Source organism: Bombina bombina, chromosome 2, assembly GCF_027579735.1.
Source record: "Bombina bombina isolate aBomBom1 chromosome 2, aBomBom1.pri, whole genome shotgun sequence".
Classification (NCBI taxonomy): domain Eukaryota; kingdom Metazoa; phylum Chordata; class Amphibia; order Anura; family Bombinatoridae; genus Bombina; species Bombina bombina.
The window spans coordinates 113492349-113517754 of NC_069500.1; the positions used below are offsets into that span (position 1 = coordinate 113492349).

Here is a 25406-nt window from a genome sequence, read left to right on the forward strand (position 1 = left end):
GTTCCAGGTAACTTGACCTCTTACAGACAGGGGCTGTCATGTTTTCAGTCCCGTATATTCAAGTTTTATGATTTGTTTGTTTCTTGTTTTCATATACCTCACACTTATGTTTATTTTCTTATTTCATACGAACCATCACCTCACATGTTTTATTTCAGTTACATTTTGTTGCATTTACATAATGCCATGTCCTTATCACATTTATTTCCCTTTCAGCATTATTTCTGTTATTTCTGGCGTTATATCACCACATGTTGTTAACCGTCATGCTTACTGGCACCTATGGACTGAGTTATTGTTTAATAATTTACTTGTTTGGTGGCAAGTCTCATAGTCCATAGATTCATACGTCTCATGAGACATCATAACATTCCTACTTCTTACCTGACACGTTCTTCATGTAATTACAAGGCCTGAGTTTTACGTTTTATAATTTGCCTGGTACGCCCCAGGTAACTTGACCTCTTTTACAGACAGAGACTGACACGTCTTAGGTGCCGTGTAAGTTGATTTTTCATTTTTTAACTGATTTGCTATCACCCTAGTGAGTCCACTTGCTTGCACTACATACTTCAGTTATAATTTTAGGAAACACTTGCATTCCTACCTCTTACCTGACGTCAAGTTTGTTGTATTTTATGATTTATTATCACCATTGTGATTTTGCTTGTTTGCACCATATACCTCAGACACATACATAAATGTTATATATATTAAGTTGCTTTAATAATTCATTACTTTCAGTTACATAGGTTATGTCTCAAGCCTCAGACATCATCTATGTCCCACCATCTACTACCAGGAGATCGGAGCATGGGAGTACACCATCACTTTGGTCCTGGATTATCCTCTAGTTCATGTCTAAAGCATAGGGGTATTTCTTACCTGGCTACAGCATGCAAGCTGTTTTATTTAGGCTTCTGTTCCCCAGCACGCTAGGTTCCAGTATTGTGCAAGTCTTTTACGTACTGTTGCTACTTCTCTGTTTTAGTTTCATTCTGTTTTGTATTTATTGTTGACTTCATGTCACAAGCTTCGGGCTGGGGTTGATACTCTGTAGAGTCACCCATCCGCCATCTTGTCCCTGAGACACCTGTTGTTCCCGAATGCTAGCTGTCTTGGCCCCTTTGCCCATAGCCTCATGTTTTGGTATCATTGCCCTCTCTGTCACTTCAGCTCTTTTCATGCTAGCTGACTTTCAGAGGATTTATTAGTTGGTAGGATGTGAATTTGGCTGTTTAGTCTAAGTTCCTTTGACTTAGCCACATACTCTCTGTCTAGGTTTTGTCCTTGCCTTTAGTGTTTTCAGGGATGCAATTTACTTATTAAGTCTTTCACTTTTAGAATTTTCTGTCGAAAGCCATTCATTATCTAGTAGATTTCCTTCTTTTTCGTCACGTTAGGCAGGGTTAGTAGTCCATATCCATGCGTTAAGATCTCCATTGTCTGTACCAGGAGGAGCTGCAGTCACTGCTCGATATGCTTTACTTTGCTATGAGTATTATTGGTCCTGCTGCTTTATTTGATTTACATATGTGTGACGAGTTCCACCTACTTTGGGATGACATATTTGTATTCATTCCTGCAGTGTCGGAATCTTTTTCCTCATGTAGTTACTGATGCTGAAGCTTTCTCAGGTTATGCAGCTATTTTGTGGCCTCTCACTAGCTGGCCTGTGCCCTTATATGCCCTCTTTATTTACTGCATATCCTAATAAGCTATTATAAAGGAATTCAGGTAAGTATTTTCCGTAATTTGTCCAAATGGTTAACTTAGTCCCCTTTCGGGCTGTTACCTAGTTTGTCCCTTTTAACTGCCTTTTTTGGCCATTATGGTTATTAAGGAGGCATATTCATGTGTACTGGTAGAAAGTTAATCTTTTAGTCGGATCCCTCTGTTCTTTACTGTTGCATATGGATTCCTGTAATATGCAACAGTTAGGAGTTGGCATTGTTATTACGTATTTTGAGACCATAACTGCTATTCAAACTGTCGCATTATCTTAGTGAATATAGGCCTGATCATTACTGTCTGCATTTGAATACATGTTAAATGCAAAAGACAGGGGCCGGCATCAATGTCAAGTATTTTGAGACTCATGACTCTTGGTGCCTGGTAGCTGTCTTGGACCAGCTCATGCTACAGTTGATGGCCAACTTTTACCTTTCCCTGTACTCCCCTCAATACAACACATTTCATTAAACATTGTCGTATTATCTTAGTGTATCTAGGCTTTAACCCTAAATCATTCTCTGGCTATTCCTTTAGATTAGGATCTGCGTCAGCTACCTCTCATCATGGGGTCCCCACTCATGTCATCAAGAATTTGGAAGATGGAACTCAATTCAAGGCCCATATACAGAGATGGCAGAAGCTCTGTTTATTCCAAGAAAATTGTTTGTGACCAGAGGTCACAATTTAAGGTTGGAGGAAAGGAGATTTAATCTCCTGCAACGGAAATGCTTTTCACAATTGTGGAACTCATTACCAAAGGAGGTAGTGAATGCCAATACCCTGGATACATTTAAAAATGGTTTGGATACATTTCTGTCTATAAAATTCATGGATATGATTGCTAGTATTAAATGGGTCACCTTTTAGTGGGATTATTTAAGCTTAACTGGAGCTTTTTGTATATATTTTAGATTTGTATAGGTTGAACTCAATGGACTTCAGTCTTTTTTCAACCACATCTACTATGTTACTATGTTACTATGTATCATGCTTTGCTAGGTTTATTCCCAATTCTCAAGTTGTAATGTTTCTTGTGTTTCACAGACCTGGCTGAATAACTGTTGTAATTATTTAATTAACTTTCCCTCATCCTACTCTGTCTCTTTTTGCCTCCTTTTAGGCACCCATCCTTTAACCTTCACTTTTATCTTCATCATTTACTTCTTTGGGTATGCCCCCTTTTAGGCATACTGACCATGTGATCACGGCACACTTCAGGTCACTTTTCCTCTCTACCTCTTTTAGCTTTCTGATACGTTACAGTAAGACTCTGAGTACAAGAGAGAATTTCTGAGTATAACGTCCCTTTAAAACACACACAAAAGAAGGAAGCAGGCATTGCACAGGCTTTTAAAAATGTTTTGCTTTTGTTTTGCAGGAAATTTCACAAACCTTCATATAGAAGCTAAAGATACGTAGTTAAAGCAAACGTAAAACAAGCTTGGTAATTCATTAATTATTAATGCTAATGTTTGAGCGCAGGTTGAATGTAAAATATTCTTTTATAGATAAGAATTCTATTTATATAGTATTTCATTAATATGTTTATTCTTTAGTCTTATTTATAAACATGTAAACTGTACAAATCAGTTGTGCATATAGTCAAAATATGCTGCTCCAACTATAAATATACACACACACTTATATATATATATATATATATATATATTTATATTTATAATTATATTTAAAAAATTCACTCCAAAAAAACTGGAATAGCTTCTTGAACTGTCTCAATGAAAAGTACTGGTGGATTTGACATGATGGAATTCACCTTTATCCTAGTGATATCTTAAAAAAGGAAAGATATGTGAGAGATTTAACCCCTCCAAACATATACTTACCTTCCGCTCCTCGCAAGCCTCTTCTGATTCTCTGTTTTTTTCAAAAGGGCATCATGGGTGCTTTGTCTAATCACAGCGTGCCCAATCGTGCCATTGAATAAAATGCAGTACGCTCCTGTGCCGGGTAAAGCAACCTACAGCTGTGAGAGCGCAATACATTTAGTTCAGGCGCATATCGTTACAGAGTGAGGCACTTTTGAGAAAAATAAAAATCAGAAAAGGCTGGCGAGGAGCGGAAGGTAGAAAATACCTTTGAGGAGATTAAATTGGTCTTTTGTTTTTGGTGTCGCTAGGATAATGTTACATAATTATGCACATAGTGCAGAATAATGTAACATTGTTTTTTATGTTTACTGTCCCTTTAATTGAAAGTCAGTGATTGTCTAGATTCCATAAAACCTGTAAGTGAAACTAAAATTTTGAGAAAAAAAAGTCACAATATTGCAACTCAAAAATTAAATAATTCAAAAAGATTTGTACCCGTCCCGTTCAACAACTGCGAGTTCAGCCCCATTATAATCAATGTAGCCAAATCTATTTTAAAAGTTTATTTCTTGCCACATAAAACAAACTCAACTGTCAAGGATACAGGCATCACAAAAATGTCTTCAAAACCTTACAAAGGAAACAAGTTAAAACAGGAGAAAATATACACCCTCTATAGTTTTATATTAAAGGACCACTCAATGCAGTAGAATTACATAATTAACACATACATAATACAAAGACAATGCAATAGCACTTACTCTGAATTTCAAATAAGCAGTAGATTTTTTTTCTGACAAATTTATTTTTTCTCCCATTTTCCGGCCCCCTGTATCATGTGACAGACATCAGCCAATCACAGACTAGTAAACGTATACACTGTGAGCTTGTACACATGCTCAGTAGGATCTTGTTACCCAGAAAGTGCGAATATAAAAATTCTGTGAATAATTTGATAATGGAAGTAAATTGGAAAGGGTCCTAAAACTGCTGCTCTATCTGAATCATAAAAGTTTATTTTAACTTGAGTGTCCCTTTAAAGAATTGTTTTATAGAAATAAATACAATAGAGATAAATATCTAGAGGAAATAATTGAGGAAATACAAGGTAGGGAAAAAATAAAGATCAAAATTTGAAATGATCTTATATTCAAACAGAAACAGCAGTTATGAAGCAGTGGTCACAAAGACCGCTGCTCCATAACCTGTCCGCCTGCTCTGAGCAGGCGGACAGACATCACCGGAAATCAACCCGATCGAGTACGATCGGGTTGATTGGCGGCCCATTGTCCGCGAGTCTGCAGGGGGCGGCATTGCACCAGCAGCTCTTGTGAGCTGCTGGTGCAATGCTGAATACGGCGAGCGTATTGCTCGCTGTATTCAGCGAGGTCTGGCGGACTTGATCCGCAGTGTCGGATCAGGTCCGCCAGTCCTTAATAACTATGGGCCATTGTAACTAGGAGTTATTTAAAAGAAGTGGAAAAAAAACTTGGTTGAATGATGGACACACAGGATTTTTTTTTAATGTTGCATGTGTTAAGGTTGCAAATAATTTAACAAAAGTGAAAGAGTAATAAATTAGTTCCATTAATGCCCAGTTGTATTCAAAATGTTATATATCTATTAGAATGTTGCTGTGATCTACAATACATAGGACAGACATCTAGACCATACAGTAAGAGTCTTTGAGAATATGTTAATAACATCAAAAAAGGTTTCATCAAACATACATTGTAACATCTTTATAAATTAAAACAAAAATTTAAAATATGAAACATAATATATGGCTATTAGAAAATTCTATACACGTTGAAGAGGAGGGGGTATAAACCATTATGAGTGGAGCGCTATCATTTAAAGGAGAGCGATATCTGGTTTTCACGTTCCTTTGCGTGCAATTTTAATTACACTCGCATTACAAACTGAAAGTAAATGCGAATGTGTGAGCACTATCGCAATTTACGTTAGAATGATTACTGCAACCTCAGAGCTTTGGTTAACTGTTCCGTGAAACTAAAAGGTGTCACAAAACACATCAAAAATACATCACACAATACAGTTATAATCATAATAACATAATCTAATAACAATTATTAAACAAAATATTGTGCACAAACATTATAAGGGCTCAAAGATAAAAGGTCTTGGGTAAAAAGGCAGGCAAAGGGCTTTAACATTGAGATACATACATATACATGTCTAAAGATGGATATGTAAGGATATATATATATATATATATATATATATATATGTATACATTTGTATTTATGTTTTTATACGTGTATATATGTATTTACCGAAATATATACACATATAAACACATAAATACATATGTACACATATATAGACATATATATAAGTAGAGCACTTTGCTGTTTAGCAGATGAAAACATGTAAAAGAATATTTATCCAATATTCATATGTAATAAAGGTTTTAACTATGTATTTACTGTAAATATTGTTCATTCCAATGTTCTGCACATATGGAAATGTGTTCTTATTATTTATAAAAATATAAACATATCTGTAAATATTGATACCTATTTATAATCATATATTTATATATAGGTACAGATATAGATGTACAGGGAGTGCAGAATTATTAGGCAAGTTGTATTTTTGAGGATTAATTTTATTATTGAACAACAACCATGTTCTCAATGAACCCAAAAAACTCATTAATATCAAAGCTGAATATTTTTGGAAGTAGTTTTTAGTTTGTTTTTAGTTTTAGCTATTTTAGGGGGATATCTGTGTGTGCAGGTGACTATTACTGTGCATAATTATTAGGCAACTTAACAAAAAACAAATATATACCCATTTCAATTATTTATTTTTACCAGTGAAACCAATATAACATCTCAACATTCACAAATATACATTTCTGACATTCAAAAACAAAACAAAAACAAATCAGTGACCAATATAGCCACCTTTCTTTGCAAGGACACTCAAAAGCCTGCCATCCATGGATTCTGTCAGTGTTTTGATCTGTTCACCATCAACATTGCGTGCAGCAGCAACCACAGCCTCCCAGACACTGTTCAGAGAGGTGTACTGTTTCCCTCCTTGTAAATCTCACATTTGATGATGGACCACAGGTTCTCAATGGGGTTCAGATCAGGTGAACAAGGAGGCCATGTCATTAGATTTTCTTCTTTTATACCCTTTCTTGCCAGCCACGCTGTGGAGTACTTGGACGTGTGTGATGGAGCATTGTCCTGCATGAAAATCATGTTTTTCTTGAAGGATGCAGACTTCTTCCTGTACCACTGCTTGAAGAAGGTGTCTTCCAGAAACTGGCAGTAGGACTGGGAGTTGAGCTTGACTCCATCCTCAACCCGAAAAGGCCCCACAAGCTCATCTTTGATGATACCAGCCCAAACCAGTACTCCACCTCCACCTTGCTGGCGTCTGAGTCGGACTGGAGCTCTCTGCCCTTTACCAATCCAGCCACGGGCCCATCCATCTGGCCCATCAAGACTCACTCTCATTTCATCAGTCCATAAAACCTTAGAAAAATCAGTCTTGAGATATTTCTTGGCCCAGTCTTGACGTTTCAGCTTGTGTGTCTTGTTCAGTAGTGGTCGTCTTTCAGCCTTTCTTACCTTGGCCATGTCTCTGAGTATTGCACACCTTTTGCTTTTGGGCACTCCAGTGATGTTGCAGCTCTGAAATATGGCCAAACTGGTGGCAAGTGGCATCTTGGCAGCTGCACGCTTGACGTTTCTCAGTTCATGGGCAGGTATTTTGCCCCTTGGTTTTTCCATACGCTTCTTGCGACCCTGTTGACTATTTTGAATGAAACGCTTGATTGTTCGATGATCACGCTTCAGAAGCTTTGCAATTTTAAGAGTGCTGCATCCCTCTGCAAGATATCTCACTATTTTTGACTTTTCTGAGCCTGTCAAGTCCTTCTTTTGACCCATTTTGCCAAAGGAAAGGAAGTTGCCTAATAATTATGCACACCTGATATAGGGTGTTGATGTCATTAGACCACACCCCTTCTCATTACAGAGATGCACATCACCTAATATGCTTAATTGGTAGTAGGCTTTCGAGCCTATACAGCTTGGAGTAAGACAACATGCATAAAGAGGATGATGTGGTCAAAATACTCATTTGCCTAATAATTCTGCACCTGTATATTGTACCAAAATACCATCAGATATATGCAGAAATATGTATTTAAGAATAAATAGAACATATTCTGCTATGTAAAGAACATTGAAATGTGAAATATTCATATTTCTATGTCAGGTTAGCGCACTTGAGAATATCCGTTAGGGTTAGCGTGCAAGTAGGGTGTTTCACATTTTTTATGGGGAAATAGGTTATCACGCGCAATATTCTAACTATTCTAACTTCAGCTATTTGCACGCATTAGGTAAGCATGAGAGCAATAACTTTTTACTTTTAAATTGTAATACCAGTGCAACCCGAAGCACGCAAAAAATGACTTCTAGCGCAATTGGTACGCTAGCAAAAGCGCTAAATAATGCTCCACTCGTAATCTGAACCTTTATTTGGTGAGGCCAAACTGAAATCATTTTTTCTTCTGGGTACTTTGATCACAGGAGGTCTGAATACAAATTTTGTGTCATGTCAATTTCTCTTGAAACATTGTAGACTTAATATTCTTAGAAATGGGAAGTGTTAAACAAAAGTTTGGCTTAATGGGATTCTATGAAGGTTTATACCTCTTAGCCAGAGGTTAGATTCCACATTTATGTTTTTAGGTTTTAGTAGAGTTTTCTAGGGTTGCTTTTTTAAAACGTATTTTTCTTAATATAGAAATAAAGCTGATTTTAATATAATTTTCATGCAGGTATTGATCACAGTTATCGATGAATCAAGTAATTTTAATTTTATTGCTGATCAAATTTAAATAACATTTGGAAAAACATAAATGAAGAGAATATTACTGTTATTTTAAATATCTAATAATGTTTGCTATATTTGTTATATGCAATTAGTTGAATAGAAAATTAATATTTGGGCTTTGGGGAATATGATTGAAGTTGTAATGATTCTGTTTGTGTAGTGAGTTCTTTGATGGGCAAGTGGTATAAGAAAAGCTTTTGGAACATGAGAAGAAGGGTCTGGTTCCCATTAGGAAATGAAGGGTCTCATATCCCTTTAGGGAGCATAGGGGGTATACGTTCTAAGGAGAGGTCACATGTCCAGATGTTTATCCACTGATCACTTGACAGAACCATAAGCATATGGAACAGCATTAGGGAATGGGGTATACCCTATGTTTTTCCAATAATACATAAACAAACTTGATACCCCTTATTCTCAAGCAGTAACCATGCTAACTGATTGTTATAACAAATAACCTCAGGATTGGTTTTGTTTTTGAGGATTTCAGTGCTTTTTGAGAGGCTTTTATTAAACTCTCACCATAATATATATTTCATAAGGCAACCAAATTTGAAAGAGTGAGGTTTCATTATTTAATTAAGGGGTTTCATGTCCTTAGTAATAATGATAACCTGGCAGTAACTGCTACCCTCATTTTTTTATGTTACAGATCAAAGATCCATGTTTCTCTGAACTGACAAAAAAAGGAATCAAAATTAATAGGCGAATTTGGTGAATGTAAAATTATGTGATTTTTTAAAAAAAAATTCTATAAAGGATTAATTTGGGCAGAAAATGTTTATGTTTATATATATATATATATATATATATATATATATATATATGTGTGTGTGTGTGTGTGTGTGTGTTTATATATATATATATATATATATATATGCAATATTTGTGTGGTTAGATCTTTTACACGTTTTTTTTTGCATAAATTGCAAGATGCGTAGTGACAAAAATAATAAATGTTCTCTTCTAAATTCAATTTTAATTTAAAACAATAAAAGTGTACAATCCTATATTTTGTTGAGGTCTTTTTTTTTTTGGGGGGGGGGGAACTGAGGCAAAATGTTGAACAATACAATGTGTGTTTCAAATAATAGGAAATAATAACTTCTGTGCTGCTATTTACATCACAGAAAATGACACAAAAATGTATTTTATATAGTGGCATTTCCCATATTACGATACTTCTGCAAACTGAAGTTATTTTCTAAAAAGGCTATGGGGTCAAATTATCAAGCTCCGAATGGAGCTTGATGCCCCTGTTTCCGTGGGAGCCTTCAGGCTTGCGGGAAACAGCAGTTATGAAGCAGCGGTCTTAAGAACACTGCTCCATAACTGGTCCGTCTGCTCTGAGGCTGCGGACATCAATCCGCCCGATCCTATACGATCGGGCGGATTGACACCCCCTGCTAGTGGCCAATTGGCTGAGCGGATCATGTCGGACAGACCCATGATAAATCGTCCCCTTGGTCTGCTAAAAAAAAAAGGCAAAACAGGTATAATTTTGTGTGAGTTAAAATTTATGGGTAAATGCAAAATTTAAAAACACCTCAAGCACAGGGATGTGAAAATGGCTCGGCAGTGAAAGGGTTGAAAATGGGGTGACAAGTTGAACAGATCCCGCTGTCTTTTCCTACCTGTAATGTTTGTATGACTTACAAAAGAGGTGACGTCTGCTGTAGCTGTGAGTGAATTTGCTGGTTGTTTTTTTGTTTGTTCTTTGTTTTTGTCTCAGGATCGCTTTTTCATGTTAACAATTAATACAAACTTTCTAAACTATTGTTGTTATGCACATAAGTTTTGTATTTACCATACCAACACACAGTGAATCCTAACTTTATTAGTTGGAGAAACAAACCCAACTTTAAATGATGTAATGACTTTATTAGTACAATATATTACAACAGAAAGTTAAGAGGTTTTGTGGCCAGGGGACCTAAACATCATTGTCAGGGACATATGTGAAAGAAAGAAAATACTAAAATACTCTGTGTTGGAGCAATTAATTATTGCACTATTGCTTGCATATGTGTTCAACCCCTGAGTTAAACACAAAGTTAGAGTCAGCCTCAGACCAGCAATGCACTTTTGCTCCAGAGCTGAACATGGCTGCTTATTAATGGCTACACATATATGCCTCTTGTGATTGGCTAACCAGACGTGTTTAGCTAGGTCCCAGTAGTGCAGTGCTGTGGAGCTGTCTTTAAAGGGACACTGTAATATGTTTTCCCTTAATGTGTTCTAAATAACTTGTTATACCTACTGCAGAGAATTAAATGTTACTTCATGTTTATTTATCTATATATTTTTGCACATTAAAACCATCACCACCATCAAGCACATGTACATAAAATGGGCTAAGCCTGCAGCAAAAGCAGACCTGCTGTTGTTATATCTGTTTAAATACAGCTTAATAGCTAGGTACTGAAATGCTAATGGTGTCTGGAAGGTTTAATGAGCACAGCCAGCTATTTCAGATATGATAATATCTCTCATACCGCCACTGGGATATTTATTAGTGATATTGTCTCCTGTTTACATAGCTTTCATACGGAGATGTTATACATATTTCCAGTGTAGGTGGCTGTTTCTACAGGCAAAAGCAAATATTTAAAATACAACAATAAAGGAAAAGGAGATGTATGCAAACAATTAAATACAGTCCAGCAGGTAAAACTGACCATAATGAATACTATGTCCCTTTCATCTTTGCAAGTAATAAACACATACAAGCAACAGTGCATGAATCTAATGATTTAGCAAATTACAGCATTATTTCTGCAATTTAAAGTCCCTTTAACACCAAAAATATAAAACACAGAGTTTTAGGATCTTCAAAGGAGATTACTCACTTGTGTTACTGAATTTAGGATTCCAACTGTGTATACATATTTCATGGTTAAATTGAAAGTATTATTAAAAAGTCCATAGATTTGTAGTGCAATGAGTAACAAATTGACTGACATGAAATGAATAAAACTAAATACATTGTAAATTAAATTTCACATTACATTATGGCTTACATAGAAGGGGAAAATCTAACTTACCATTTTTTCTTCCGACTTTAAATTTTGCAAGGTCCACGTTAGGAGGCCTAGCAGGCTTTGGAGGGGCAGGACCTAATTTAAACAATGGGGGCAAAGGTTTCCTCTTGGGCTCTAAGGAATCTCTCTCTTTTGCTTTCTCACTGAAACTGGTCCGCTGTCCAGTAAACAAATGTGATTGAACTCTGGGGTACTTTGTTGTAGTAGGGCCGGAATTACCATCATCTTGAACTGTTTTGTTAAGCTGTTTTCCTTCTATATTTTTTATTGGCCCAGTATTTTCTTCTTGATCTTTCTTTATAAAGGGGCTTTGGGCAACCCCAGTTGACCTTAATTTGACTGCTGAAAAAGGCTGTGATGAAGAACTTGCTGCATCATTACTTTGTGCTGGTTCTTTTATTTGATTTACTGGTTTGCTATCCTGAGGGGACGAATGCATTTTTGCCATGAAGGTATTTTTGTGAATGTTGTTATCCTGAGTCGATGCATCAAGATTTGCAGATTGTTTTGCTGTCAAAACAGGCTTTTTTGAGAAGGGGGGTTTCACTTCATTATCAGTCACTGTACTATGTGTCTTAATAGCAGATGGCTTTGGGAATGTGAACTTTTCTTCATTTTCCTTTTGTCCTGGCAGAAATGATGACTTGACACCTCCAAACCTATTCTCCTGTATGTTGTTTCCACCAATTTTAGGCTTGGGTTTAGGAAATAGTTCTTTTGGCTCTTCTTTTTGTATTTCAGTAGACGTAAGCCCATGGGATTTTGGAAATGTAATCCTTGAATCTGTATCCTTGTTGTGTGCATAAAAAGATCCACCATGTCGGCTCACACCTACATTAGGCTTTACAAATGAGGGTTTAGTTTCTTCTGAGAAAGGTTTTAATCCAGAAGCAGCAGTAAAATTTACAGGTTTCTTTGGGGTAAATGATGGAGAACCAGACTTTGGCGAAGTTGGGTTTGCAAATTTATCAAAGGCAGCCTTTTTAGCTTGTATTCCTGTATTTGTCTTTATCCCATGAGCTGGTAAATTGTCTGACGTCTCCATTGGACTAGGTGCTGAGTTGAACATAGCTGCAATTGACTTCACATTTGTCTGTGTGTCCTACAAAAAAGTAAAACAAAACAAAAACAAGTGAAGTGAGAAACTTGCAGTTTGTACAAATACAGCTCTTTCAAAGGTTTCCTGGTTTGAGGCTTGCTGCAGAGCTAATTGGATAGGGGTTATTGTAACATCTTCCTGTATGGCTAAATACTTATCTGCTCTTAGTCATGTTTTTTTTTATCTCGCTATAGCTTGTTTTCTTTACTTTAGCAGAATTCTTGTTGCATTGAAAGTTATTCGATTTATGAATGATTTCTGCTAATGTTAGAAGTAAAAACTGAAAAGGTTTGAATAAGTCTGGCAAAAATATGCTTATGGCTATGGTTGACCACATTTCTATGTTCACACATTTCATCTGTAATTTCATAAAATTACAAAAGGAAGTAAGGAAAGGAGGTGTGAATGCAGAAGCCCATTCTTGTTCTTTATTCTTCATAGTGTGAAATGTAAAAATATCAGCACCACGCAAGAGCAGTTATATTGTTTGACACAAATATTATATGTGAATGTATTCAATAGTATATTTTGATCTCTGATTATTAAAGTCCATTTAACATAAATTTGAAATAAATATAGTAAAAAGACAACATATGTAAAGGATATATAAATATATATATAAAATTAAAAAATAACACTCAGGGTTCAATGATCTAAACTTCAAAGGTTCAGATGTGTTTTTTCTTGCCAACCCTCGCAGGGTCTTCCCAGGTGGAATTATTGTAAAAAAGGGGCAGTCCCTGTGAGTGGCGAGATATCTCCTATTGAAAGTAATGGAGTTTGCTGGAAAGGGACATTTCGCTCTTTAAAGCAAAGTTAGCAGTGAGCATGTGTTTTTCTGTTGGGGTTCTAAGTATTTTAAGAAAAATCTGTGAGAACTAGAGTGCAATACTCTTTACAGAATTACACTGGGATTAGAGAGACAATTTGATTTACGCCCATGGAACGCTTATGTTCAGCGCATTGTACCATAAAACAACAATTACGCTTTGTATTATGAACTTATAAGTAGGAATTTCTTGCACATCCAGTATACTAAAATTACAATTTATGCTATGAATGTTTAATAAGATTTATTCCTGTGTAATTTACATACAAATTTTTACATTTTTGGTAAAATACGATTTTTGGTGAAGAATTTTGTTACAATTTTTGATACAATTTTTTCCTGCTTAATTTTGTGTGAATCGTTCAATTTGTTGTTTTTTATGATGTTTAAAATACAAATTTTATTGTGCACTTTTCATCTGAAATTGCAGTATACGCCCCTTAACGAGACACCCTTTAGATCATTCCACCAGGGAAAGAGAAGTACTGGCCAACATTCTTTAATAATCTCGCCAGCTCAGAGACCTTTAAATCATTGGGCCCAAAGTGTTTGAATTTGATCTATATGTTAATGGTAAAAATAAAATAGGATTTCCCAGCCCTAAAAGGGCAAAATTACTCTATTTTAATCTTGTACAATTAGATTGGAGATATGGACAATGAGAATGACAGAAGGGAGAGGGGCAGAGAGATGAGATGAGAAGATTGAAGTGTCTAAAGCCAGCAGCTTTGTGCTAAGATACAGTCTTAGAGAAACTATACTCTGAAATACTTCTGGTTAATAATTAAGTATGTTTGGACATAATTTATTTAGACAAATGTGAGGTAATTACACAGTTGCATTTGTGGACTGTCAGGGTACCTGTGAAGTAACTTTAATTAAACTACAGATGTGTCACATAATTTAATAATTCCATTGAACTAATATCTAACTGATATAAATTGAATTGGTCTCACTATGACCCCTGCCCCCTCCTTGCTGTTTAAGACAAGCTAGGTACAAAAGGAAAACATTTGGTTCAATTAGTGAAAGCAGATTTCTTCAAAGCAAGCCTTTATAAGGAGGAGATTTTCCTATCTGTAGGCAACGGTCGCTAGATCTGGGACTGATCTCTTTGAAGCCTAAGTATATGCAAGAGTTGATTACCCCTGCCGAGTTGAATCCACAAATTCCAGAAGTTACGTCTATGTGAAGATTAGCTAGCAGAAACACATGTTTGCATTGTATCTTTGAAATTCATTTTAAAGTACAACTTATGCTTAATTTTCAATAAGGCATACCTCAGTCTTGTATGTATATGTCCATGGATCTGAGAAATGCATTTAAGGTTTGTAATAAATTAAATGGATAACATATTCTTATATTTTTCAGGCATCTAATAAGTACATATATAATTGGTGCTTTAAATAATATCATATGTTATATACACTCAGAAAGAGATATACAGATATGAAATATTTATATTGGATACTAATCCAATATAGATATAATTATATGAAACTAAGATGATAACTGAGAAAGTAATTGAGTCCATGATGAAGGTATTATAATCCTTTTAAATCTTTTAATAGAAAATATGATTTTTAAACGCATTTTTAGGATATTATAAGTGGAGTATATTCATGTTTAATCTTGAAATACTCAGAATAAATTATAATAAATGGACCATATATGGAACATATTATTATTAAAACTAGGAGATTAAAAGTATATAAAAATAGGCATTTGATAAAAATATATATTGAACTGTATTTACTGTATAGCAGTGTTGAAAATGAAACTGTTTGTTTTGTTTGCTGCCCCCGATGGCCTAAATCCAGAATTACTACCAAAAGGCATTTCGCTGTTAAAAATGACATTTCCTAGTAGCCAATCAGAGAAGAGAGCATATCCAAACCTATCGAATGATTAAGAAATGGGGAGGGGTTTTGTCTCAGACAAAAACTCTCTGCACACAGAGAAAAAAGAGCTGGGCAGAAAATTTTTCATGGTAACTGTTACAATCCTGCTTGCTGTCATTTTTGCTTATAGAGAGACCAGTGTGCGAACACAGTTTTCTGTAAGACAAATACGTTGGGACACTCTTTGTGGATAAGAGACTATCAAGATTAATTCTCTTACAAATGTGCATTGTTCTCCTAAAACATATGATGATAGACATAAAGTATTTGGATATTAACTGAATTCTTAAACTGGTAATCTAGTAAAGTATAAGCAACTGTATATTTAATATTTTAAATCAAAGATATTCTAAAGTTTTAGTTAGATTATAGTAAGTATACTGGTATTACATATTAATGTTTAGAAATAATTTTGTATTTTAATATCATAAATTAATTGCAGTTATTGCTATCAATTGGCTAGATTACGAATCTTGCGTTAGCCTTAAAAAGCAGCGTTGAGAGGTCCCAATGCTGCTTTTTAATGCCCACTGGTATTACGAGTCTGGCAGGAGAGGGTCTACTGCTCACTTTTCTTCCGTGACTCGAGCTTACCGCAAATCTCCTTACATAAATTGCGTATCCTATCTTTTTAATGGGATATGCCTAACGCCGGTATTACGAGTCTTAGAAGAAGTGAGCGGTACGCCCTCTCCTGTCAAGACTACTACCGCATTTAAAAGTCAGTAGTTAACCCATAATCTGCCGACCGGACATCGCCGCCACTGTAATAAATATATTAACCTCTAAACCGCCGCACTCCCGCCTCGCAAATACTAGTTACATTTTATTAACCCCTAATCTGCCGTCCCTAACATCACCGACACCTATCTACATTTATTAACCCCTAATCTGCCACCCCCAACATCGCCGCTACTATATTAAATTTATTAACCCCTAAACCTAAGTCTAACCCTAACCCTAACACCCCCCTAACTTAAATATAATTTAAATAAAACAAAATAAAATTACTACAAGTAAATTAATTAATCCTATTTAAAACTAAATACTCACCTATAAAATAAACCATAAGATAGCTACAATATAACTAATAGTTACATTGTAGCTAGCTTAGGGTTTATATTTATTTTACAGGCAACTTTGTATTTATTTTAACTAGGTAGAATAGTTATTAAATAGTTATTAACTATTTAATAACTACCTAGTTAAAATAAGTACAAATTTACTTGTAAAATAAATCCTAACCTAAGTTACAATTACACCTTACACTACACTATCATTAAATTAATTTACTAAATTACCTACAATTAAATACAATTAAATTAAATAAACTAAAGTACGAAAAACACTAAATTACAGAAAATAAAAAAATAATTACAATTTTTTAAAACTAATTACACCTACTCTAATCCCCCTAATAAAATAAAAAAGCCCCCCAAAATAATAAAAATCCTTACCCTATACTAAATTACAAATAGCCCTTAAAAGGGCCTTTTGCGGGGTATTGCCCCAAGGTAATCAGCTCTTTTACCTGTAAAAAAAATACAATACCCCCCACATTAAAACCCACCACCCACACAACCAACCCTACTATAAAACCCACCCAATCCCCCCTTAATAAAACCTAACACTACCCCCTTGAAGATCACCCTACCTTGAGCCGTCTTCACCCAGCCGGGCACAAGTGGTCCTCCAGAGGGGCAGAAGTCTTCATCCGATCTGGCCAGAAGAGGACCTCCAGACGAGCAGAAGTCTTCATCCAGGTGGCATCTTCTATCTTCATCCATCCGGAGCGGAGCGGGTCCATCTTCAATCCAGCCGACACGGAGCATCCTCTTCAAAAAAAGTACAAGCGAAGAATGAAGGTTCCTTTAAATGATGTCATCCAAGATTGTGTCGCTTGAATTCTGATTGGATAATAGGATTCTATCAGCCAATCAGAATTAAGGTAGGAAAAATCCTATTGGCTGATTGGATCAGCCAATAGGATTGAAGTTCAATCCTTTTGGCTGATCCAATCAGCCAATAGGATTGAGCTCGCATTCTATTGGCTGTTCCAATCAGCCAATAGAATGCAAGCTCAATTCTATTGGCTGATTGCAACAGCCAATAGGATTTTTCCTACCTTAATTCCGATTGGCTGATAGAATCCTATCAGCCAATCGGAATTCAAGGGACACCATCTTGGATGATGTCATTTAAAGGAACCTTCATTCTTCGCTTGGACTTCGTTTGAAGAGGATGCTCCGCGTCGGCTGGATTGAAGATGGATCCGCTCCGGATGGATGAAGATAGAAGATGCCGCCTGGATGAAGACTTCTGCTCATCTGGAGGTCCTCTTCTGGCCAGATCGGATGAAGACTTCTGCCCCTCTGGAGGACCACTTGTGCCCGGCTGGGTGAAGACGGCTCAAGGTAGGGTGATCTTTAAGGGGGTAGTGTTAGGTTTTATTAAGGGGGGATTGGGTGGGTTTTAGAGTAGGGTTGAGTGTGTGGGTGGTGGGTTTTAATGTGGGGGGTATTGTATTTTTTTTACAAGTAAAAGAGCTGATTACTTTGGGGCAATGCCCTGCAAAAGGCCCTTTTAAGGGCTATTTGTAATTTAGTATAGGGTAGGGATTTTTATTATTTTGGGGTTTTTTTTTATTTTATTAGGGGAATTAGAGTAGGTGTAATTAGTTTTAAAAAATTGTAATTTAGTTTTTGTTGTTTTTCGTACTTTAGTTTATTTAATTTAATTGTATTTAATTGTAGGTAATTTAGTAAATTAATTTAATGATAGTGTAGTGTTAGGTCTAATTGTAACTTAGGTTAGGATTTATTTTACAGGTAAATGTGTACTTATTTTAACTAGGTAGTTATTAAATAGTTAATAACTATTTAATTACTATTCTACCTAGTTAAAATAAATACAAAGTTGCCTGTAAAATAAATATAAACCTTAAGATAGATACAAATGTAACTATTAGTTATATTTTAGCTATCTTATGGTTTATTTTATAGGTAAGTATTTAGTTTTAAATAGGAATAATTTATTTAATTGTAGTTATTTTATTTAGATTTATTTAAATGATATTTAAGTTAGGGGGGAGTTAGACTTAGGTTTAGACTTAGGTTTAGGGGTTAATAAATGTAATATAGTAGCACGACATTGGGGGTGGCAGATTAGGGGTTAATAAGTGTAGTTAGGTTGCGGCGACGTTGGGGGGGGCAGATTAGGGGTTAATAAATATAATGTAGGTGTCGGCAATGTTGGGGGCAGCAGATTAGGGGTTCATAGGGATAATGTAGGTGGCGGCGGTGTCCGGATTGGCAGATTAGGGGTTAATAATATAATGTAGGTGTCGGCGATGTTGGGGATGGCAGATTAAGGGTTAATAAGTGTAAGATTAGGGGTGTTTAGACTCGGGGTTCATGTTAAGGTGTTAGGTGTAGACATAAAAAGTATTTCTCTATAGGAATCAATGGGGCTGCGTTAGGAGCTGAACGCTGTTTTTTTTGCAGGTGATAGGTTTTTTCCAGCTGAATCTGCCCCATTGTTTCCTATGGGGAAATCGTACATGAGCACGTTTAGCCAGCTTACCGCTACCGTAAGCAACGCTGGTATTGAGGTGAGATGTGGAACTAAATTTTGCTCTACGCTCAGCTTTTTGCGGCTAACACCAGGTTTAAAAAAACCTGTAATACCAGCGTTGCCTTAAGGGAGCATTAAAAAAAAAAAGGCTTATTAGCAACGCACCCCTGTTACCGCAAAACTCGTAATCTCGGTGTATATATTTTAGAATTTGCCGTATTGTAGCTAAATAAGAGTTTATTTCAGTTCAGATAAATTGGCATATCAATTGGATGTTAAAGTATTTTGTTATATTGTCTAACTAAGCATTGTTAAGTTAACGGTCCATACTCTGGTATTTTATTGTGGTATTTTAATGCGATTATTGTGTGTAAAGTTAATTTTAAGGGTTTATCTTTTATAATCTTTGTAAAGAATATTATAACAGCATAAGCGTGTATAATTTGATTAATAGGCTCCTATTTATCAACCCGTCAACTTACTTGCATTCGCCGGCACCAATACTCTCGCCTAAGATCGCCTAACATTGTTGCCGCGATCCTGAATACGTTCTCTAAAGTTACCAAAAAAGCTGTCAAAAAGCTGCGCACCAAGTACGGGGCAATGAGCAGTGGACTGTTGTTAACTAACAGTCATCGATCTCGCTGCTCTTCGGCTTTTTCCCAGCTTTATTGGTATACTGTCACTAAACACCCACACTATGCTAAACTGTTTTAAACCCCTATACCGCCGCTCCCGGACCCCGCCGCAACTAAATAAAGTTATTAACCCCTAAACCGCCACTCCCGGAGCCCAACACCACCTACATAACACTTATTAACCCCTAATCTGCCATCCCCAACGTCAGCACCACTATATTAAATTTATTAACCCCTAAACCTAAGTCTAACCCTAGCACCCCCTAACTTAAATCTAATTTAAATAAATATAAATATAATTACTATCATTAACTAAATTATTCCTATTTAAAACTAAATACTTACCTATAAAATAAACCATAAGATAGCTACAATATAACTAATAGTTACATTGTAGCTATCTTAGGGTTTATTTTAATTTTACAGGCAAGTTTGTATTTATTTTAACTAGGTAGAATAGTTATTAAATAGTTATTAACTATTTAATAACTACCTAGCTAAAATAAATACAAAAGTACCTGTAAAATAAAACATAACCTAAGTTACAATAACACCTAACACTACACTACAATTAAATACAATTAAATAAATTGCATACAATTAACTAAATTATATACAATTATCTAAAGTACAAAAACAAACAAACACTAAATTACAGAAAATAATAAACAAATTACAGAAATTCAAACTAATTACACCTAATCTAATAGCCCTATCAAAATAAAAAAGCCCCCCCAAAATAAAAAAAACCCTATCTTAAACTACTAGTAATCAGCTCTTTTACCTGTAAAAAAAAAATACAAACAACCCCCTCAACAGTAAAACCCACCACCCACACAACCAACCCCCCCAAAAAAAATACTAATTAAAAAAACCTAAGCTCCCCATTGCCCTGAAAAGGGCATTTGGATGGGCATTGCCCTTAAAAGGGCAGTTAGCTCTTTTACAGGCCCAAAGCCCTAACCTAAAAATAAAACCCACCCAATACACCCTTAAAAACAACCAATAGGATTGAGCTCACATTCTATTGGCTGTTCCAATCAGCCAATAGGATTGAAGTTCAATCCTATTGGCTGATTGCATCCGCCAAAAGGATTTTTCTACCTTAATTCCGATTGGCTGATAGAATTCTATCAGCAAATCGGAATCTAAGGGACGCCATCTTGGATGACATCACTTAAAGGAACCTTCATTCATCAGGTAGTCATCGACCGAAGAGGATGCTCCGCGTCGGATGTCTTGAAGATGGACCCGCTCCGCGCCGGATGGATGAAGATAGAAGATGCCGTCTGGATGAAGACTTCTGCCATCTAGAGGACCACTTCTGCCAAGCTTGGATGAAGACTTCTGCCCGTCTGGAGGACCACTTCTGCCCGGCTTGGATGAAGACGTCTCCCGGTAAGTCGATCTTCAGGGGGTTAGTGTAAGGTTTTTTTAAGGGTGTATATGGTGGGTTTATTTTTAGGTTAGGGCTTTGGGCCTGCAAAAGAGCTAACTGCCCTTTAAAGGGCAATGCCCATCCAAATGCCCTTTTCAGGGCAATGGGGAGCTTAGGTTTTTTTAGTTAGTATTTTTTGGGGGGTTTGGTTGTGTGGGTGGTGGGTTTTACTGTTGAGGGGTTGTTTGTATTTTTTTTTACAGGTAAAAGAGCTGATTACTTTGGGGCAATGCCCCGCAAAAGGCCCTTTTAAGGGCTATTATTAGTTTAGGCTAGGTTTTTTTTTTATTTTGAGGGGGCTTTTTTATTTTGATAGGGCTATTAGATAAGGTGTAAATAGTTTAAATTTCTGTAATTTGTTTATTATTTTCTGTAATTTAGTGGGTTTTTTTTGTACTTTAGATAATTGTATATAATTTAGTTAATTGTATGTAATTTATTTAATTGTATTTAATTGTAGTGTAGTGTTAGGTTTTATTGTAATTTAGGTTAGGTTTTATTTTACAGGTACTTTTGTATTTATTTTAGCTAGGTAGTTATTAAATAGTTAATAACTATTTAATAACTATTCTACCTAGTTAAAATAAATACAAACTTGCCTGCAAAATAAAAATAAACCCTAAGCTACATACAATGTAACTATTAGTTATATTGTAGCTATCTTAGGGTTTATTTTATATTTAAGTATTTAGTTTTAAATAGGAATAATTTAATTAATGATAGTAATTTTATTTATATTTATTTAAATTAGATTTAAGTTAGGGGGTGTTAGGGTTAGACTTAGGTTTAGGGGTTAATACATTTAATATAGTGGCGGCAACATTGGGGATGGCAGATTAGTGGTTAATAACATAATGTAGGTGGCAGCGGTGTAGAGGGGCAGATTAGGGGTTAATAACATAATGTAGGTGGCGGCGGTGTAGGGGGGCAGATTAGGGGTTAATAACATAATGTAGGTGGCAGCGGTGTTGGGGGTGGCAGATTAGGAGTGTTTAGACTCGGGGTACATGTTAGGGTGTTAGGTGTAAACATAACTTTATTCTCCCTTGGGGATATCAGGCAGCAGCGAACATAAGCTTTACCTGCTTTCAGACTCCCATTGATTCATATGGCATCTGCCGCCTCCAGGGCGGCAGATTGAAGACCAGGTATGCTGGGCCGGAATAGTGCCGAGCGTACCTGGTAGAAATTTGTTAACTTACAAAAGTAGTCAGATAGTGCCGAATTTGCATTCGGAACATCTGTAATGACGTAAGCATCGGTCTGTGTCGGAATTTGACCGGCGGATCGTATATTACGTCACAAAATTCTACTTTTTCCCAGCTTTATTGGTATACTGTCACTAAACACCCACACTATGCTAAACTGTTTTAAACCCCTATACCGCCGCTCCCGGACCCCGCCGCAACTAAATAAAGTTATTAACCCCTAAACCGCCACTCCCGGAGCCAACACCACCTACATAACACTTATTAACCCCTAATCTGCCATCCCCAACGTCAGCACCACTATATTAAATTTATTAACCCCTAAACCTAAGTCTAACCCTAGCACCCCCTAACTTAAATCTAATTTAAATAAATATAAATATAATTACTATCATTAACTAAATTATTCCTATTTAAAACTAAATACTTACCTATAAAATAAACCCTAAGCTAGCTACAATATAACTAATAGTTACATTGTAGCTATCTTAGGGTTTATTTTAATTTTACAGGCAAGTTTGTATTTATTTTAACTAGGTAGAATAGTTATTAAATAGTTATTAACTATTTAATAACTACCTAGCTAAAATAAATACAAAAGTACCTGTAAAATAAAACATAACCTAAGTTACAAAAACACCTAACACTACACTACAATTAAATACAATTAAATAAATTGCATATAATTAACTAAATTATATACAATGATCGGAACAGCCAATAGAATGCGAGCTCAATCTGATTGGCTGATTGGATCAGCCAATCGGATTGAACTTGATTCTGATTGGCTGATTCCATCAGCCAATCAGAATATTCCTACCTTAATTCCGATTAGCTGATAGAATCCTATCAGCCAATTGGAATTCGAGGGACGCCATCTTGGATAACGTCATTTAAAGGAACCGTCATTCGTCGTTCAGTCGTCGGCCAGGATGGATGTGCCGCTTGGATGAAGACTTCAATCGGATGGAAGACCTCTTCTGCCCCGCTTGGATGAAGACTTCAGCCGGATCATGGACCTCTTCAGCCCCCCGCTTGTGCTTGGATCAGGACATCGGAGGAGCTCTTCTGGACAGATCGGTGAACCCGGTGAGGTGAAGACAAGGTAGGAAGATCTTCAGGGGCTTAGTGTTAGGTTTATTTAAGGGGGGTTTGGGTTAGATTAGGGGTATGTGGGTGGTGGGTTGTAATGTTGGGGGGCTTGGGTATTGTATGTTTTTTTTTACAGGCAAAAGAGCTGAACTTCTTGGGGCATGCCCCGCAAAGGGCCCTGTTCAGGGCTGGTAAGGTAAAAGAGCTTTGAACTTTAGTAATTTAGAATAGGGTAGGGCATTTTTTTATTTTGGGGGGCTTTGTTATTTTATTAGGGGGCTTAGAGTAGGTGTAATTAGTTTAAAATTGTTGTAATATTTTTCTTATGTTTGTAAATATTTTTTTATTTTTTGTAACTTAGTTCTTTTTTATTGTTTGTACTTTAGCTAGTTTATTTAATTGTATTTATTTGTAGGAATTGTATTTAATTAATTTATTGATAGTGTAGTGTTAGGTTAATTGTAGGTAATTGTAGGTAGTTTATTTAATTAATTTATTGATAGTGTAGTGTTAGGTTTAATTGTAACTTAGGTTAGGATTTATTTTACAGGTAATTTTGTAATTATTTTAACTATTTTAGCTATTAAATAGTTCTTAACTATTTAATAGCTATTGTACCTGGTTAAAATAAATACAAAGTTACCTGTAAAATAAATATAAATCCTAAAATAGCTATAATATAATTATAATTTATATTGTAGCTATATTAGGGTTTATTTTACAGGTAAGTATTTAGCTTTAAATAGGAATAATTTATTTAATAAGAGTTCATTTATTTCGTTAGATTTAAATTATATTTAATTTAGGGGGGTGTTAGTGTTAGGGTTAGACTTACCTTTAGGGGTTAATACATTTATTAGAATAGCGGTGAGCTCCAGTCGGCAGATTAGGGGTTAATGTTTGAAGTTAGGTGTCGGCGATGTTAGGGAGGGCAGATTAGGGGTTAATACTATTTATTATAGGGTTAGTGAGGCGGATTAGGGGTTAATAACTTTATAATAATAGCGGTGCGGTCCGCTCGGCAGATTAGGGGTTAATAAGTGTAGGCAGGTGGAGGCGACGTTGAGGGGGGGAGATTAGGGGTTAATAAATATAATATAGGGGTCGGCGGTGTTAGGGGCAGCAGATTAGGGGTACATAGCTATAATGTAGCTGGCGGCTCTTTGCGGTCGGCAGATTAGGGGTTAATTATTGTAGGTAGCTGGCGGCGACGATGTGGGGGGCAGATTAGGGGTTAATAAATATAATATAGGGGTCAGCGGTGTTAGGGGCAGCAGATTAGGGGTACATAAGTATAACGTAGGTGGCGGTCAGCAGATTAGGGGTTAAAAAAATGTAATTGAGTGGCGGCGATGTGGGGGGACCTCGGTTTAGGGGTACATAGGTAGTTTATGGGTGTTAGTGTACTTTAGAGTACAGTAGTTAAGAGCTTTAGGAACCGGCGTTAGCCCAGAAAGCTCTTAACTACTGACTTTTTTCCTGCGGCTGGAGTTTTGTCGTTAGATGTCTAACGCTCACTTCAGACACGACTCTAAATACCGGAGTTAGAAAAATCCCATTGAAAAGATAGGATACGCAATTTACGTAAGGGGATCTGCGGTATGGAAAAGTCGCGGCTGAAAAGTGAGCGTTAGACCCTTTTTTGAGTGACTCCAAATACCGGAGGTAGCCTAAAACCAGCGTTAGGAGCCTCTAACGCTGGTTTTCACGGCTAACGCCAAACTCTAAATCTAGGCCTTAGACAGCAATGTATTAACCATATACCTCCACAAGGGGGACCCTAAATCCCCTAAAGGGGGAGATCATTCATTAAAGAGGATGTATTTATCCCTATGCAAGTGCATGACCTTGGGAAAACCAAGTATGCCAAATTGAACTTAAAACAGGAAGCTAGCTATATAAGTGAAGGCTATTTATCGCAGAACGCTGAACCTAAGGTGATTAAATATCTTTTTCCCCAAGACCACTGTGTCCATGGCCTGGATAACAGGTCTGAAAGCTATAATGTCACAGCTAAATTTTTATTATCTATCTCTATAGGTAATAAATTGGCAAAGCACCTGTTTTTAGTTTTAAATAATCTCCATAATCAAATATATATTGGCAACGATCTCTTACATAGATATGCCATACAAATAGA

General features: G+C 36.1%; 1 protein-coding gene across 1 annotated transcript in view; it reads right to left on the reverse strand.

Annotated features, from left to right (window-relative positions):
* FYB1 (FYN binding protein 1) overlaps positions 1-25406 on the reverse strand; it is a 242792-nt gene that overhangs the window by 126498 nt on the left and 90888 nt on the right. The window contains exon 2 of the mRNA XM_053701223.1: positions 11492-12590. Within this exon, the coding sequence (XP_053557198.1) occupies positions 11492-12590 (1099 nt within the window). The remainder of the gene's footprint in view (positions 1-11491; positions 12591-25406) is intronic.